Consider the following 17153-nt stretch of genomic DNA (forward strand, 5'->3'; position numbering starts at 1 on the left):
GAGGACGTTGATCAGTTGTTCTCCATGTCCGCTGAAGGTGTAGAACAAGAAGTAGTCAGCTTTCAGATCACTGGAGATTTTTAAGAACAGGTTAGACAAACACTGATCAATTATGCTTTAGGTTTACTTGGTCCTTCCTCAGTGCAGGGACTGGACTAGATGACCATTGGAGGTCCCTTCCATGATTCTACAATAAACAGGCACATGGAAACAGAAAGTAAAGTTGTACATACTGATTTCTGCATAGCTACATAAAGCCACAGACAAGCTGCCCCTTCACATAAATGTGAAGGAACTCAGGGCAATGCGCTTGGCAAGCGAGGTGTTCCTCCCACACCTTGCGAGCAAGACAGTGCAAGTGTTGGCGGAAAATACGGTGGTGATGGTCTCTGTCAACAAGCAAGGAGGGCTCTGTTCCAAGATCCTTTGTCAGGAAGCCCTTGGGCTATGGAACTCCTGCGTGACCCATTCCATCCACATAGAGGCCATGCACCTCCCAGGGGAACGGAACGTGCTAACAGATCGCCACAGCAGGTCCTTCTCTTCTCTCCTCTCACCATCTCTCCACACAGAGGTAATCAGTGCCATCTTCCAGAGTTGGGGGACTCCCCAGGTAGATTTGTTCACCACAGCACAGAACAAGAAGTATCACCTCTTTTGCTCGAGGCTCGGCTGGGACTGGACAGGGGCACTGTAATCGATGCCTTCCTCCATCCATGGTCGGGCAGCCTGCTGTACACTTTTTCAGCAATCTCTCTGGTTGACAAGGTGCTCCTGATCGCTCTGGCATGGCCTCGCCAGCATTGGTTTGGCATGCTCCGAGATGTAGCAGTCAGAGCCCCGTGGATTCTCCCTCTCTGACCAGACTTAATCTCGCAGGATCAAGGGAGGCTTCTCCATTCAAACTTCAGTCCTACACCTGACAGCATGGCTTCTGTGTGGCTGAATCCAGAGGAGAGAGTGTGCTCCAACCAGGTGCAGCAAGTCTTGCTAGGTAGTAGAGCACAGGGAGGTTGCCCTGGTAGTAGCTCTCTGGTAAGTAGTAAAAAGCCATCTATGAGGGCTGTGCTGTGCTCCAGGCTGTGCAGCTTACCAATGTTCACTTCTAGTCCCCCAGTTCCCTACCTACAAGCCGGACTCCTGGTCTGGTTCTCTGCTCACCTTCACTGAACAGTGCACAGAACATGCACTGTGATCCAATTATCTCCCTCTTATAGGGAAAGCTGGTGAGCAAGATATACCTCTAGACAGGTCTCAGCATGTCAGGAAAACAGTAAACATAATGTCAGAACTCAGGCTGCAGCAGGATGGCAAATTCCAGGGCCAGAAGGAAAAATTCCATGGCTGTGGAATCATGCAGCCTACTGGGCCTGTATTGAGATGGTTGGGAGAAGACCCGCATCACATCTCTGATGTATGGTTTACAGGCTGTCTGCAAACTTGGGAATCCAAAGTTCCTGTGGTTCCACTCAGTATATATTTATGGTCATCTCATGTTTTCAATTATCATCTCATGTTATCCCTGCGACCATAAGGGCTAGAAATGTCCTATTTTTTAAATGAAAGCTGAGACTGAGGAGTGAGAGTCTACAATGGAGAGCTAATTCCACAGTTGTGGAATCATGGAATACCTGAGCACAGTCTATACCCAGGCAGTAAAAATCATAATTTCAAGCAGTAAAATCCCTCAAAGGGGGATAGGAAATGGTGGGTCATGGAATAATTTTTGACCAATGTATAGGTTGCAGACCAAAAAGAATAAAAAATAGTGATTGACCCAGCCTCTGCTGTTTGATTCAGAGAACCTGCTATAGAGGGAGGGGGATAGGGCCTTTCTGCCCAAGATGATCATTCGTCATCTCACACATGCAAGTTCTCCCCATAGTTTGACCTGGCTAGAAGATTTTTTGAGAGGGAATAATCATTTAAATTACATAATTCAAGAAGTAATATATGAAACTCTGAAATAAAATTCCTTCTCTTCCCGGAATAGATTGCTATATAGAACCTGTAGCACATGGTAAATAGACTTTATTCAAGGTACTTTATGATATATTTCTGTAATAGTTAGGAGGTTTAAGGCCTAGATTGATACTTAGTCTTAAATCATTTTAAGAAGGGGAAAATTAAAATGTTGTTTCTGGGAGCAATTTTCCACTATTGTAACAGGAAGGTTATTGTTATCGGGACCTCATGCATATTGCAAAATATTCAAGTCAAAGAGAGTAGCTCACAGTGAGAGGACACTAGCATTTTCAGTTTGGATTGCTGTCTTTTGTCTAGCATCAATACTAAAGGATTAAAGGTTGTAGCAGTATATGATAGGTACTGTCACACATTGGAAGTGTACTCCCTAGCTGGTAAATGTGAGAGAGAATCCAAAGATCAGTTTACCTTGCAACTAGGACAATGGAGACATTTGAGTTTTTCATAAACTACCCAGAGTCATAGCTTGTCCCAGCTAGAGAGTTGAAATATATTGTCTTTAGACTTTAGTTCTTTAGTTTTCATTTCATTTCATTTACAGCTTCCTTGGAACATGTACAAAGCACACCAGTTTCTTAGTCCTTAGGTGAGCTTTGTGGGAATTTTCCAGCATTTTGGTTTTGATGAGCTTCTGCAGAATTGTAGGCCTGATTCCATCAGTAATTTGCCTGGTTTTCTGCCAGTTCACCTGACTGGTTGCTGTGGAGCCCACACTTCCACAGTCCATGGCTCTGGGGCAGCTCAACCATGCAGACTGTCTGGGCAAGGACCCCATGGTTTCCAGGGTCCATGGCTCTGGGCAGATGCAGAGTCAACTCCCTGGATGCTGCGCTTGGAGCCTGGAAGGCTCGTTGGGTACGATGACTTTAACAGAGGCTCTTAGGGGTTAGGCTTCAGGCTCCGCAGCAGGGACTGTGGCAGCTTTGTGAGGCCTGAGAGCCTCCACTGGAGCCAGGGCTCTCAAGGTTTCTGGGATCCCTGCTCTGTTGTGGAGGACTTCCCTGACTCTCCAGTGGGACTCCCTGGGCTGTCCCCAAAGTCAGGAAAAAGAAAAGGAGTACTTGTGGCACCCTAGAGACTAACAAATTTATTTGAGCATAAGCTTTTGTGAGCTACAGCTCACTTCATCGGATGCAACAAAGTCAGGGGGGCATGAGGAGTCTCTGGGAGTCAGGGCAACCAGCTGCTTCGCTTCATTTATGAAAAATTGAACCAAAACAGTTCTGATTTTTCCAAAATGAGAACATTCCAGAATTTCCTTCCCATGAGAAATTTCTAAACTTCTGGTTTTGAATTTGAACTATAATGCCTTTGACATGTTGGAATTTCCCAGGGTATAGAAAATTTGGAGCTTCAACGATTTCTAGTCTGTGTTCCTTTTTAATCCTTAGTAATTAGACTGAAGTGTAAAATGTAGAGGCATAACAGTTGCCAACAATAGATAAGTGCCTGCCACCTAGTGATAAAATGGTGCACTATATTAAGAGAGACAAGGTGGGTGTTTTGAATTTTGTCCCATGGAACACTCAAACTTTCTCATGTGCAGAAATACAGGCCCAATAATGTGGATTTATATAGATTCTACAGCACTGTCAGAGAACAGCTGTAAGTTGGTAAATTGTTTTTAAAAATGTCTAAATATAAAATATGTATGCAGTGAAGCTGTAGCCATGTTGGTTCCAGGATATTAGAGAGGCAAGGTGGGTGAGGTAGTATCTTTTTATTGGACCAACTTCTGTTGGGGAGAGAGACAAGCTTTTGAGCCACATAGAGCTCCTAGCTCAAGAGCTTTATGTGGCTCAAAAGCTTGTCTCTCTTGCCAACAAAAGTTGGTTCAATAAAAGATATTCCCTCACCCACCTTGTCTCAATATAAAATAAGAATTTTCAAAATGAGCATATATGTACAAAGTATATATGTATTTTGAAAAATTATGGAATGGTTTTAAAAGAGCCTTAGAATCATAGAATATCAGGGTTGGAAGGGACCTCAGGAAGTCATCTAGTCCAACTCCCTGTTCAAAGCAGGACTAATCCCCAACTAAATCATCCCAGCCAGGATTTTATCAAGCCTGACCTTAAAAACCTCAAAGGAAGGAGATTCCACCACCTCCCTCGGTAATGCATTCCAGTGCTTCATCACCCTTCTAGTAAAAAAGTTTTTCCTGATATCCAACCTAAACCTCCTCCACTGTAACTTGAGACCATTACTTCTTGTTCTGTCATCTGCCAGCACTGAGAACAGTCTAGATCCATCCACTTTGGAACCCTCTTTCAGGTAGTTGAAAGCAGCTCTCAAATCCCCCCTCATTCTCTTCTGCAGACTAAACAATCCCAGTTCCCTCAGCCTCTCCTCATAAGTCATGTGTTCCAGTCCCCTAATCGTTTTTGTTGCCCTCCACTGGACACTTTCCAGTTTTTCCATATCCTTCTTGTAGTGTGGGGCCCAAAACTGGACACGGTACTCCAGATGAGGCCTTGGTTCCTGGAAACTAAAGGTAGATATTTTTGATCTCTTTATTTTATTTAAACACGAGTCTTATATTGCCTGGCTCTACGAGAAAACTGAGAAAGAAAGAACTGAAAAAAATCATTTTAATAGCACACTGTAGCACTTTTATAAAAACATTAAAAATTGGGATCAGACAACACATTAAATGTGTAAACTTCAAAATTACAAATGTATTTACAGGTCAAAATAAATATGTTGCAATGTTTGAAAAGCAGTTTCTACCCATCTTATCTGCATCATCAATTGCAGGATTCCCTATTTTGCATGTTTACAGTAGCTGTATTTGCATAACACATTGATGGATAACAATCCAATCATATTTGGGTTGCTGGTCTAGGTGGTATTGTTGTCTGACATTCACAGATCAAATACAGAATCCTAAATTTGGTCATGGTATGTAAATAAAGGGGAAACTGTTTTTGAATACTTTGTTTTAAAATGGGAAAAGTATTTGTAATTTTGAGATCTTTATCTGCTTTTGGTTACCGATGTACGAGGCAATCATCTGGAAGACTAAGCACAGGTCTGGGATCCAGGAACTCCTGAGTTCTAATTCTGACTCAGGCACTGGCGTGCTTTATATGTTTTGCAAGTTACTTAACATTTGTCTCCTTAAATCCCATATATTTAAAAAAAAAAGAGAGAGGGAGAGAGATACTTGCCTGCTCCACAAGAGTGATTAGAGTCGATTAGTATTTTTATCTACCTTATATTTTTCAAAGCAAGACGCATTTAACAATAATTCTAATAAAAACTTTGACTTTTTATTGTAATTAAAATTTACATTATGATTTAAAATATTTTTGTATTAAGAATTTACATTTTGTATACTTGTAATTTTATAGTATCGTAATGTGCTGTAAAAATGCAAAAATCTAAAAATTGAACATATTGTATTAAAATACTTTAAAAATAAAAGAAATTAAAAAACTGGTAGTTTTAATGTCTGGTCTCTTATTTATAAAAACAAAAAAAAATTGGATCCAACGAGCATCCTATAATCAAAACTTCCACTGTTATGTGCCATGCACTCCATTTTCTATGTAGGTCTATAGATATCCTAGTAGGATGAATATTACGAAGTTTTGCAAACTGTAGTGAGCTCTTGTTCACTGTAATTGTAAATTAAAGAGGTTTGTGATGGTGAAATAAATAGCAATAAAAAAACCCTTCATCCTTCTTTGTCCATTCCTCCTGCCCCCTCTCCCCCAGATATTGCGATGGGACTTTCAAAAGTGTTCAGCATTCACCTTCAGCTGTTCCCCTGTGAAGTCAATGCTAAAACTATTATTGGTGTCAGTGGGTTCAGAGAGGTCAATACTGAGCAACTTTGAAAAGCTAACCCTAGAGCTTTTGAATAAGTAAAAGATAAAGCTATTAGTATTTGCAATTTCTAACTTTATTAAATTTAGCACTCTTAAACTGAAGTTGTATTTTGTTGAAATAACTTTTCTTTTGATTATTATTATATTTTGATTTGTGTAATGTTGTCCTTTTTTTTGTTTTTGTTACATGTTTCTTTCTATAGCCATTCTTTGCCCCATATCTTTACATGCCAAGGTACTACCCTGGCAGTTCTCATCACATCTCACGTCCATCACTAAAAACGGGTTTGTCCAGAGATAAGAACAATGGCCTAGTAAGTATTTTGAAGGAAAATTTAAAATACTAACCTAAAAAAATAAGAATACTGAGTAATACAACAGTAAGGTTGTTAACTGCAATGTAGTTATACACACTATATTTTTATAAATAGTTTTAAAAAATTAAGATATTGCTAACATGAAATGTAAAATGTATTTTGTTTTTACTTTTAGTAAATACCATATATAGAGTGGAAATTAATTCTAACATCCAAAAACCGAGATTAGAATAGTTTTTATTGACACATGGGATTGGCAGGATGACTTTTTAGTGAAAACACCCATTTCCTCCTACCGTAAATAACATATGTGACTTAGTAGTATGACATAAACATCTGTACTTGTAAATTTATATCTCACTTTGTAAAATATTGTAAAACACTTTTATATAGAGAATATATATTTGTATAATATATAACGAAAGTCTAGGATAAAATATAGTTGCATCCTATTGCTTTGCATAGAATGTGGGATATCAAAAGGCCAAAATAAAATTATTATTAAGTAAAAGGACTGCTTATTTTAAATTGTTTTAATTCAAACTAAAACAAAATACATTTTATGTTCAGTATACGTCAGTTGTAGTTTTATGTTAAACTACATATGGTTTAAATCTTACATTTATATTTCAAAAGCAAAAATAAGTTCTATGTTTTTTCTAGGTGCATATAGAAATAAAAATAAAATCCCTTTTTAAAGATTTTCATATTTTACTGAAATAGATTGGTGTTCAAAAGAGAATTTAGAACTAAAGAAGCTTAAGAAAATAAAAGCCTCATTTGACAATCACTTTAATACTAGAATATTGATGTCTTTTGGCATAGCTTTAAAATATTTTAAAATCTTTTTAAATCACTTCAGTAAAACAAATGTTTCTGTTCAATGATGTATTATTCTTAGACTCATTTTCATTCATTGTTTACTTCATATTTTTGAGCCCTTAATCATTTTACCCAAACCATAATATTTTGTTGTTGTTAGGATGTTATCAAGGAGGATGCCGATGAGGGGCTTTCTTCACCTACAGCCCCCTCAATGGTAAATGAGTAGTCATGTGGTGTGGAAATTAAGCATCTCATTGCTTCGTCAGCAGTAATGAGTCTGCATTGATTTTTAACTGCAGTTCACTAACACTGCATCATTGGCTTGGTGGGAAAATAGAGTAGTTGAACACTAATAAATGTAGTTTGTGAATGAATTCAAGAGCTAATATTTTACTTATAAGACCTACTGTATTATTTTCCCCTTAGTCTTCCCTGACCTTCTCAGTAGCTATAAAGTACAGAGTCTTCAGCTAAGAGTACAGTGTTTTCCATCTTCACCAGCAGTTCCCTGATGGTTAGAAGGAGTGGGGAATGGCAGTTGGCAATTCATTACTTAGTTTTTAGAACTGAATGGCTGGTTAACTTTATTCTTCTATCCTCTTCTCTTTTGTTCCAATATCCCACATACAGCTGCTGCAGTTATTACAGCATAAAGCAACTCTATATAAAAATAACAAAAATCTGCTATATATTATAATCATATTCATGAGCTAGCATGTTAAGGTCTACCTTTACTCATGCGTAAGTTAATGTTAGAATTTTGTGTTCCACAACTTTCGTCTTTATTTCATTATAAATATCCATACAAAGATATCTTCCTTTAGCTGTTTTAACCCTTAATTGTGGAAGTCAATAGAAAAGTATTCTGGCCATCAAGCTCTGGTGACTGCCAACACAAAAAGGTTAACATAGTTTTAACCATTATCTTAATTACTTTATGCTGTTATCTGCAACAGCCTAAATGTGTGACTTGAGGTATGTTTTGTCTTTCACTGATGCAGGAAAAGGTTTGCAGAAAATGTCTTTTTTTTTTTATTACGCAACAATGGGAAAAACAAGAATTCCAGCATAATTATGGCAACAAAGACCAAGCTTGCATTAAAATAATATTAATTAAGGATTTTATAGGCACTGAGTGTTTCTCATTCTTTAACTAATGCTATTGAACCTACATATAGCAGCATTCAAGATCATATATTGTTCTGAAACCCTGTAATATTTTGATCAAACTGTAAAGTTAATGGGGCAGTTAAAACCCTGATTCTGAATTTTGTAGTGTTTGTGAATTATTTTGTTTTAATACCTGATTGTCTTCTCCTCTGCTCTCTGTGAAGGAGGCTGGAAGGGCTCTGGTATGCTTCCCTACCATCCCTAATCCCCTGAAATTCACAATCCTTTCACAAGTAGGCTCTGTCAGTCAGGGTGGCTTAGCGATCCCTAAACCTCTGGGGAGTCCCTGTGCAAGGTAATACTGACCTTGCTGGCTTTCTGGTTGAATTTCTGTGGAAGACAGAGACAATATTACTCAATGTGTTTGTTCTCCATTGATTTAACCATGATGGAAAAAATGAACTGTTTTCATGCTTCCATTGAGAGTATAAGATGAATTCTTCAGAATTATTATAGGCTCAATAGAGGTGTTTGAGGCACTTCAGTTATCCACAAATGATGGATATAATAGACTGTAATAATTCTGTCCAAGTATTTAGGGAGTCCTTAATCCATGCATCTTTGCCACTATATATGATTATAGCTTTTACTTGTTCTTTAATGCATGGATCCATGCATGCAAAATAATTCAGTGCACTAAAAATCCTTATGAAATTTTTAATGAATACCAACTACTGGGACTAGTTTGGTGATCTAATACGAGCACCACATGTAGGATTAAAACTCAGTCTTGATTCCTGAGTTTTGCAGGGGTTAGAAGGATCGATTTATTTAGCCCTGAGTAGAGGAGAGAAGCTCCCTTGACTTGCTTTTTAGTAAGCTTCTTTGGCCAATGCAAGGAGCTGGTATCTCTGGAAGACCCATTTTTTTTATATGGGTCAAAATTTCTGTGAATTGGTAGAGCTGTGTGGAGAAGGTCTTGTCCCAGTGCAGGGGACTGGAGCTAATGGCTTCTCAAGGTCCTTTCCAGCCCTACATTTCTGTGATTCTGTGGTTGCACAATACCTCTTCATGCTTTGTGGCTCCTGCTATTGATGTCAGTATGTTAATAAAGTTAACCAGTTTTATAACCCAAGATCCTAAAACCTTAGAGCCTGATTCTGATCTTTCCTACATCCGTGTAAATCTGAAGTAACTTCTTGGAAAGTAGTGGACTGATATGGGTGTAAAACTTGTGTGATTATAATTACATGTTTAGTCTTTTTTGTGCATTATGTTGTGCAGAGTACATTGTAGGCACTGTGTGAGTGCGCATGCATGTGTATATATATTTCAAACTTGTATTTGTGTTCCAGCCCTATCTAGTCCATAATTTTCATGGGTTTCTGGAATAGTGGATAAAGAATACTGTTAAAATTTCCTGCAGGGTTAATGCTGGTTCTCTTTAGTAAATTAACTGATTTGGGGCCAGATCATGTGCCATTGAAACGGAATGGAAGCTTTGCCATTAACTTCAATAAGTGCAGCATTCGGCCTACAGGGCATTACCATACTGACCCTTGCTGTACTTTTGTCTTGGAGTCTCCAAAGTATCTTCTTCACAACAAACTTAGTATTCTTTAGTCTGTTCCAAAATCCAAGTAGACAGGTAAGCAGTTTGTTGTGCCAGTAGAGTATAGTGTGGTAGTTTTAATGAAACAGTATTCGCTTTTGTTTTCCAGTAGCACCCATGATTTTCTGGGCACTTTTTTCAGACAGCAAAGAAGGCATGATCTCTGCCCAGTCTAAAGAGTTTGTCACCAGATTGCAATATGAACAAGATCTATGTTATCTACCAATATATATCATGAATCAAATTTGCATTACTAATTACATTTGTTAAGATGGAGCATGCCTCAACATAATTGTATTGTTTTAAAGTTGTTTTCCCTGTTGTATGAAATCAATAGTGCCTTGAGGCATATAATATACTTTCATTGAAGTGGCCCTAAAGTGGACCTGTGCAATCATGTAATTATACATAAATCTTGCCTATCCTTTAAAGATAATGGAAGTGTTTTTTTAATGGACAGGTCTGGATATGGACAAAGGATGTAGCCTGGGAAGTTTTTCACTTATTCTTGCAAACCTTAATGTGAAATTAATCCCCTTAGAATACAAACTATAAACCCAATTACTATTTGTTCTCAAAATCTACCTTTTCAGCTCTGTTTTCCTTGCTTAGCTATGAGGACTTTAAAATTATTCAACAAATAATGGTGTAACCTAATTTTGAAATGACAAAGAAATTTTAGGCTGCAAACCAAGATTTTTCACTGCAAAAATTATGCAGATCTTCCCTCTGACTTAGGATATTAAACCTCAACAAGTATTCATCTGCTTTTTTACAAGTACAAAAGGAGAAAGATATTTCTGATAAGTGACTATCTTAAATGTTTTATTGCAGTATTAAAAAAATCTCAGTATACTAACTTTGTATTATAAAGCTAGTTTTACATGCACTGTTTTAAATTAGATTAATATGAATGCATAAGTGTCTATTACATCTTTAGACATTTTTGTTCTTTCACTTTAAGCTTCTGTCTTTTCATTCTGTTTTTTGTCCCTTTCTTGAAGCTGTGTAAATCTGGGTTAAACAAACAGAGACAGGTACAGCAACTTTCTATGAATTGTCATTCACTTATTTGATGGAATCATTGCAAAAGCTATCATACTGGCTCTTCATGCTAGGCTGTCTATAAATTAATGCTCATTACTAGCCCTTAGGTTTGCTTTGACAAGCTGCTTTTAGCTTTTGCATGGCAAATATTTTTCAGTGTAATGTTCTCTAAGCTGAAAAAAGTGTCAGCTTAAGTACAGTTTTAATTCACTTACCTGATGACATTATCCCCAAAGCAATTACATTATTTATTCTTCAGGCAGTGTTATTTATAAAGAGTGATCTGGATTAATGTGTATTTGTTTCAAATAGTTTATACTTTAACAAAAATCTAAATATTTGTAGCATTTTTCCCATATAATTTTTGATAGAGAAAAATGCTTCTTTCTAAACTAACTCCTCATGCATGCAGAAATAGTGACTTGCTCTTGACTGCTAAAATATTTTGATTTAATGCAAAAATACCTATTCCATCTAACTTTGTGTGAAATTTCCTTCTTTATTTCTTTGTGGTAATCTACAGATGCTATATTTGTTTGATTCACAGTTCACAAACTGTTGAAACTCTTCACATTGTTCTTAGAGTATTTATGTTAGCAACACCGTTATATAGTTTTGGCCATAGTTTATGGCTGTCATTTTTCAAATTACAATAGATTTTTCCACTAAAAGTATAATTTGAACTAATCAGTAAATTGTGATTATGGGAGGATTAACCTAGTCCATGCTTTTCAGCATCTCTTATTCACGGCATTCATTGTAAGAATATTGTTGAGAAATCACATTGGAATAGGAAGAAGATTGGAATAATACATCCAAATATCGCTAAAAATTTCAGAATTTTGCTGACAACTTGGATAAAAATTTTAATATCAGAATGATTTAAAATGTTATGACCTTTTTTGTTGCCTTTTGGACAAGTTTCTCAAGCAATCAAGTCAAGGTAAAAAACGTGTAAGTTTTAACCAAGAGAATCAAAACATTTTTTTTTGTTTCCCTTCATGTTAGATTGCAGTTACCCTTTAGAACAGAAATGTATTTGTTTAAAAAAACCCATAATCTGTAGTTTTTGTTAGTATTTAAATGCTCTATTTAAAACAGTGTTTAGTTTTATTCGTAAAAGAAACTGGAATATCTTTTACTATTTACAGACTGTGAAATAATTATGAGATACTCACTTTTGTTATTCACAATTAATTGTGTGGGTGGGGAAATATTGACCAAAACTATCTGGTAAGGAGGAGACTAAGAAGGTAAAAGTGATTATAAAAATTAAGTATTGGAAAACATAAAGATTACATAAGAAGGGAATACAAATAATTCTCTAGTATTGCCCTATGTGCCTGCAACAGCCTCTCTTCTTGTATACCTAGCAGCCTCTATATTGTTTGGAATCATAAGAATAGCCATACAGATCTGACCAGTCGTCCTTTAATCTAGTATCTTATTCCCAGCAGCGTGCAGTGCCAGATGCTTCAGAAGAAGGTGCAAGAAAGCCTGAAGTGTGGGCAGTTACATAGTTCAGAGGGAAAGCTTCTTCCTAACATTAATCAGTTAGTGATTGGCTTATACCTTGAAGTATATTAGGATTTATATCCTTTAAAAATTAAATTAAATATTGTCTAGTGTAGCTGTAGGTGTTCTCATTATCAAGAGTAAATGTGATTCTTTCCTTGAATCTTTCTGAAAGTGAAGTACTTAAATAAAGAGAAAAGAGAGAAACACTATAGAGAACATAAATACATTCTTTATACGTTAACCAAAGCACAGTTTTGTATCTCAGAGTTTACCTGTTTGATGATACGCTTCTAAACTTTGGAGGAGTGGAATTTCTTTGCAGTGTGACCTGTTTAAAGTGATGGACCTTCACAGGAATTTAGCTTCAGTCCTGTGGTGCCTAGATGTTACACAAAATTCTGAAACCAAATGAAACCAAAATTCTATAAGCAGGAGCTGTGAAGGCTATGTGGGTGTGCTGCTAATAGAACTAGCACTTCTGATGGCTCTGAGGACATCTGGAATAACCAGATTACAGATAGAGGGCTCTTCTTGTACCACCTTTCAGAAATGTCTCTTCCTGCTCTGCACTGTCCCTCCCCAGCACTCTGTTCTGTCTTGCACACAGATCTTAGATTTCTGTGCACAGAGCTAAGCTTTGCAAGAGTGGAGCTGAGCAGGGGCTCTGTTCCTACAAAATTGAGGGGCTTTTGGCGATTAACATAATTTCTGTGGAACTTAAGAGTTCCACAGGGCCGAGCCCTTTGGTTAAGTAATCCTATGATTATAAAGAGGTTTTGGATGTCCTCTGAGACCTCTGAATAATAATGGGTTTATATGTGTTGGGTTATGATGCCAGAGGCAGAAGTTAGTTTTCTAGAAAAGGAAGAGGAAGGATTGAAAACCTGGAGTGTCACAGCAGAATGTGTAATGATAAAAGTAAAGTAGCATTCTATGGCCTTCTCTGAAATTCCAGATGATGTAGTGCAGTGGTCACCAACCTGTGGATGGCGATTGATAGGTCGATCCTGGAGCCTCTGCCAGTCGATCGCAATCTCTGGCCACTAAAAGTATGATGGTGCAGCGGAGCTAAGGCAGCCTCCTTGCCTGCCCTGGCCTCACTCCGCTCCTGGAAGCAACCAGCATGCCCCCACAACTCCTGGCGGGGAGGGGTCTCCACGCTGTTCCTGCCAGCAAGCACCACGCTCGCAGCTCCCATTGGCCAGAAACGAGGAGCTGTGGGGGCAGTGCATGCAGGCAGGAGCAGCACGCAGAGCCACGTGCCCCACCCCAGGGGCCACAGGGCATTTTGGCCACTTCTGGGAGTGGCAATGGGGTCGGGGCAGGCAGGGAGTTTGCTTTAGCCCCAATGCACCGCTGACCAGGAGCCGCCCAAGGTAAGTGCCGCCTGGCGGGAGCCCACACCCCAGCCCTGAGCCTCCTCCCATAACCAGTGCCCCATACCCCCTCCTGCACCCCAACACTCTGCCCCAGCCCAGTGAAAGTGAGTGAGGGTGGGGGAGAGTGAGTGATGGGGGTGGGGGGGAATGAGCCGGGCGGGACTTGTGGAAAAGGGCAGGGCATCTGGGAAGGGGTGGGATAGATCCTGGGTTGTACTTAAATTCAAAAAGTGATCTTGTGCTTAAAAAGGTTGGAGACTACTGATGTAGTGGTACCTTTAACTATTTAGATGTTTATAGTTAACTATATATAGAATGCTTAAGGGTGACTTTGGAAAGGAAATATTTCACCACAGTCTCATATTGAACTGATGCAACCGAAGTTGTTAATCATGCTTGATCCAAATATTTGCACATGGCCGAGAAGATAAAGCCTAGATATACAGTTAAACTTAAATTTTCCAAAACTCCGTTAGCTAAAACGATGTCACAATACTAACAAATGCAAATATTAACAAATACTAACAGTTAACTATGTTCATTATCCAAAACTCCAGCTATTACATTTGATAATTCAAGTTGTACTGTATAGCATTCGCTCTTAGACAGCACTTTTCAATAACTATGTTCTTCTGTGAGTAGAACTAACTCTTTCTGTACTTTCCCAATTATACTGATATTTTTACATTGTTTTATTACCACTAAATAAATGTTACAATATTTTGAAACCTCTCTTATTCGTTTTAAATATGTAGAAATACATTTAATGTTGAAATTTCTTTCAGCAGGGGTCTGTCTTGGGTCCAGTAGTATCCAATATTTTCATTCATTACTTGGATAATTGAGTAGAAAGTGTGCTTATAGTATTTGCAGATAATACCAGACTGAGAAGGGTTGCTAACACTTTGGAAGACAGGATTAGCATTTCAAATGACCTTGACAAATTGAAGAATTGGTCTAAAATCAACAAGATGAAATTCAGTGAAGACAAGTGCAAAGTACTACACTTAAAAAGGAAAAATCAAATGCACAGCTACAAAATGGAGAATAACTGGCTAAACAGCAGTACTGCTGAAAAGAATGTGTGGGTTATAGTGGGTCAGAAATTGAATGTGAGTCAACAATGTGATGCAGTTGTGAAAAAGGCTAATATCATTCTGGGTTGTATTAACAGGAGTGTTGCATGTAAGACATGGGACTTAATTGTCCCACTTTACTCAGCACTGTTGAGGCCCCAGTTGGAGTAGTGTGTCCAGTTCTTGGCATCGTGCTTTAAGATGTGGACAAATTGGCGAGTCCGGAAAAGAGCAACAAGAAAGATAAAAGGTTTAGAAAACCTGACCTAGGAGGAAAAGTTAAGAAAACTGGCCATGTTTAGTCTTGAGAAAATAAGATTGAAGGGGTATTTGATAACAGATTTCAAATATGCTAAGGGCTGTTTAAAAGGAAGACTGTGATCAGTTGTTCTCCATGTCCATCAAAGGGTAGGGCAAGAAATAATCATCTGAATCTGCAGCGAGGGAGGTTTAGGTTAGCTATTAGGAGAATAGCTATTATGGAATCCCCATCATTGGAGATTTTTAAGAACAGCTTAGACAAATGCCTCTCACATATGGTTTAGGTTTACTTGGTCCTGCTTCAGCACAGGGTGTTGAACTTGATTACCTCTGGAGGTGCCTTCCAGCCCTAGATTTTTATCATTCTGCTTTTAAGGGAGACAGTTATAGAGAACTATACTTTTTTTCTTCAGTGTGTGCTCTTCGTCTCTTGTGTTTTTCTGTAAACCATTGTGTCGCACTGTCTGGAGTGGTTCATGAGCATTAGTGCCAATCTCAGGGCAGACTGTCAAGAAGCAGGTCAGAGACTCCAAAATGGGTTGTATTTCTATAATTAGATTTCACCAACCCAGTAAGGAATATAAATTTGAAAGCACTATAACAGTCTTAAAACAGAGTCAGAGGCAGTCCGCTTGATATTCCAGTCTATCTCGCCACCCAGTCAAGCTAGATTTAGTGATAGTTGGTTGCTATACACCAAAGATCACAAAATATTCAGGTTGCTCCCAGTCCCAAGAGAGCAGTCACTTACCTCAGATCAACTTGTACGTTAGATCTCTTTCCAAAGACAGTGCTTGTAGCCAATCCTGTAGTAAACTAACTAAAGATTTATTGACTAAGAAAAGAAATGAGAGAGTTATTACAAGGTTAAAGCAAGCAAACTTATATACACAAATGAGTTAGTGGTTTTAAAAGATAACACAGTTGTAGTAATCTATTAGCTCTGAATGGGAAATTATTATATAATTGATATACAGAACTATACTGGCAAAAGAGGTCTTGGTGGAATTTTTCTGTTTGTCTGTATGTAATGTGATAACTTTTGAACACCACATCCAATGAGTTCCAAAATTTCAGGGAATGTTATAGGCGTCAGTGGGCAGAACCCTTTTGCTTTTTCTGAAATCAGAAGAGGGAAATGGGGGGAGGGAGACAGAGACCCTTGCATCTGATTAGCAAATCTGGCAGCATCAGTCATCTTTGTAACTGTCTATAAATCAAAGCAGCCATTAACACTTTCCAGCATAACAATACCCCTCATCTCCTCTCTGCCCTTGTCACAATACAGTTTAAAATTTTGACATCCTGAATTACTTATCTCCTAGATAGACAGACAGAAAAGAAATAAGAATAGTTGAGGGAAAAGGGAAGAGCCCCTGTCATGGGTGGATTGGGTGATGGTGGGAGAGGGATCGTGGGCCACTCAGACCCTTGCAGAGGGGAATTGAGAGGTACACAGGACCCCTGGTATTCTGGGGAGAATGAGGCTCAGTGGTATGGGGGACACACAGAGCCCCAGCCATGTGCTGGAGGGGTGAATGGTGGAAGAAGAGGAACGTGAGAAATGAGGGAGCGCACGGTTCATGACACGAGGGAAGAATGTGAGCCCCTGGCATACAGGGAGGTGAGGAGGGAGGTTGGAGGGAGTCTCTGAAATAGAGAAGGATTGGAGGATGGCTGGAAGTATGGGCTAGATGAATGGACTATAAGGTGGATAGAAAGCTGGCTAGATCACTGGGCTCAACGGGAAGTGATCAATGGCTCCATGTCTAGTTGGCAGCCAATATCAAGCAGAATGCCCCAACGGTCTGTCCTGGGGCCGGTTTTGTTCAATATCTTCATTAATAATCTGGAGGATGGTGTGGATTGCACCCTCAGCAAGTTTGCAGATGACGCTAAACTGGAAGGAGTGGTAGATTCACTGGAGGGTAGGGATAGGATACAGAGAGACCTAGAGAAATTAGAGGATTGGGCCAAAAGAAATCTGATGAGGTTCAACAAGGACAAGTGCAGAGTCCTGCACTTAGGATGGAAGAATCCCATGTTCCGCTACAGACTAGGGATCAAATGGCTAGGCAGCAGTTCTGCAGAAAAGGACCTAGGGGTTACAGTGGAAGAGAAACTGGATATGAGTCAACAGTGTGCCTTTGTTGCCAAGAAGGCTAACAGCATTTTGGGCTGTGTGA

At 38.7% G+C, this 17153-nt stretch overlaps 1 protein-coding gene across 1 annotated transcript in view; it reads left to right on the forward strand.

Moving 5' to 3' along the window:
- The window catches only part of KIDINS220 (kinase D interacting substrate 220), a 162679-nt gene that overhangs the window by 129742 nt on the left and 15784 nt on the right, over window positions 1-17153 (forward strand). The window contains 2 exon segments of the mRNA XM_038396468.2: window positions 6026-6136; window positions 7122-7178. Coding sequence (XP_038252396.1) covers window positions 6026-6136; window positions 7122-7178 — 168 coding nt within the window.

Source organism: Dermochelys coriacea, chromosome 3 (genome assembly GCF_009764565.3).
Source record: "Dermochelys coriacea isolate rDerCor1 chromosome 3, rDerCor1.pri.v4, whole genome shotgun sequence".
Classification (NCBI taxonomy): Eukaryota; Metazoa; Chordata; order Testudines; family Dermochelyidae; genus Dermochelys; species Dermochelys coriacea.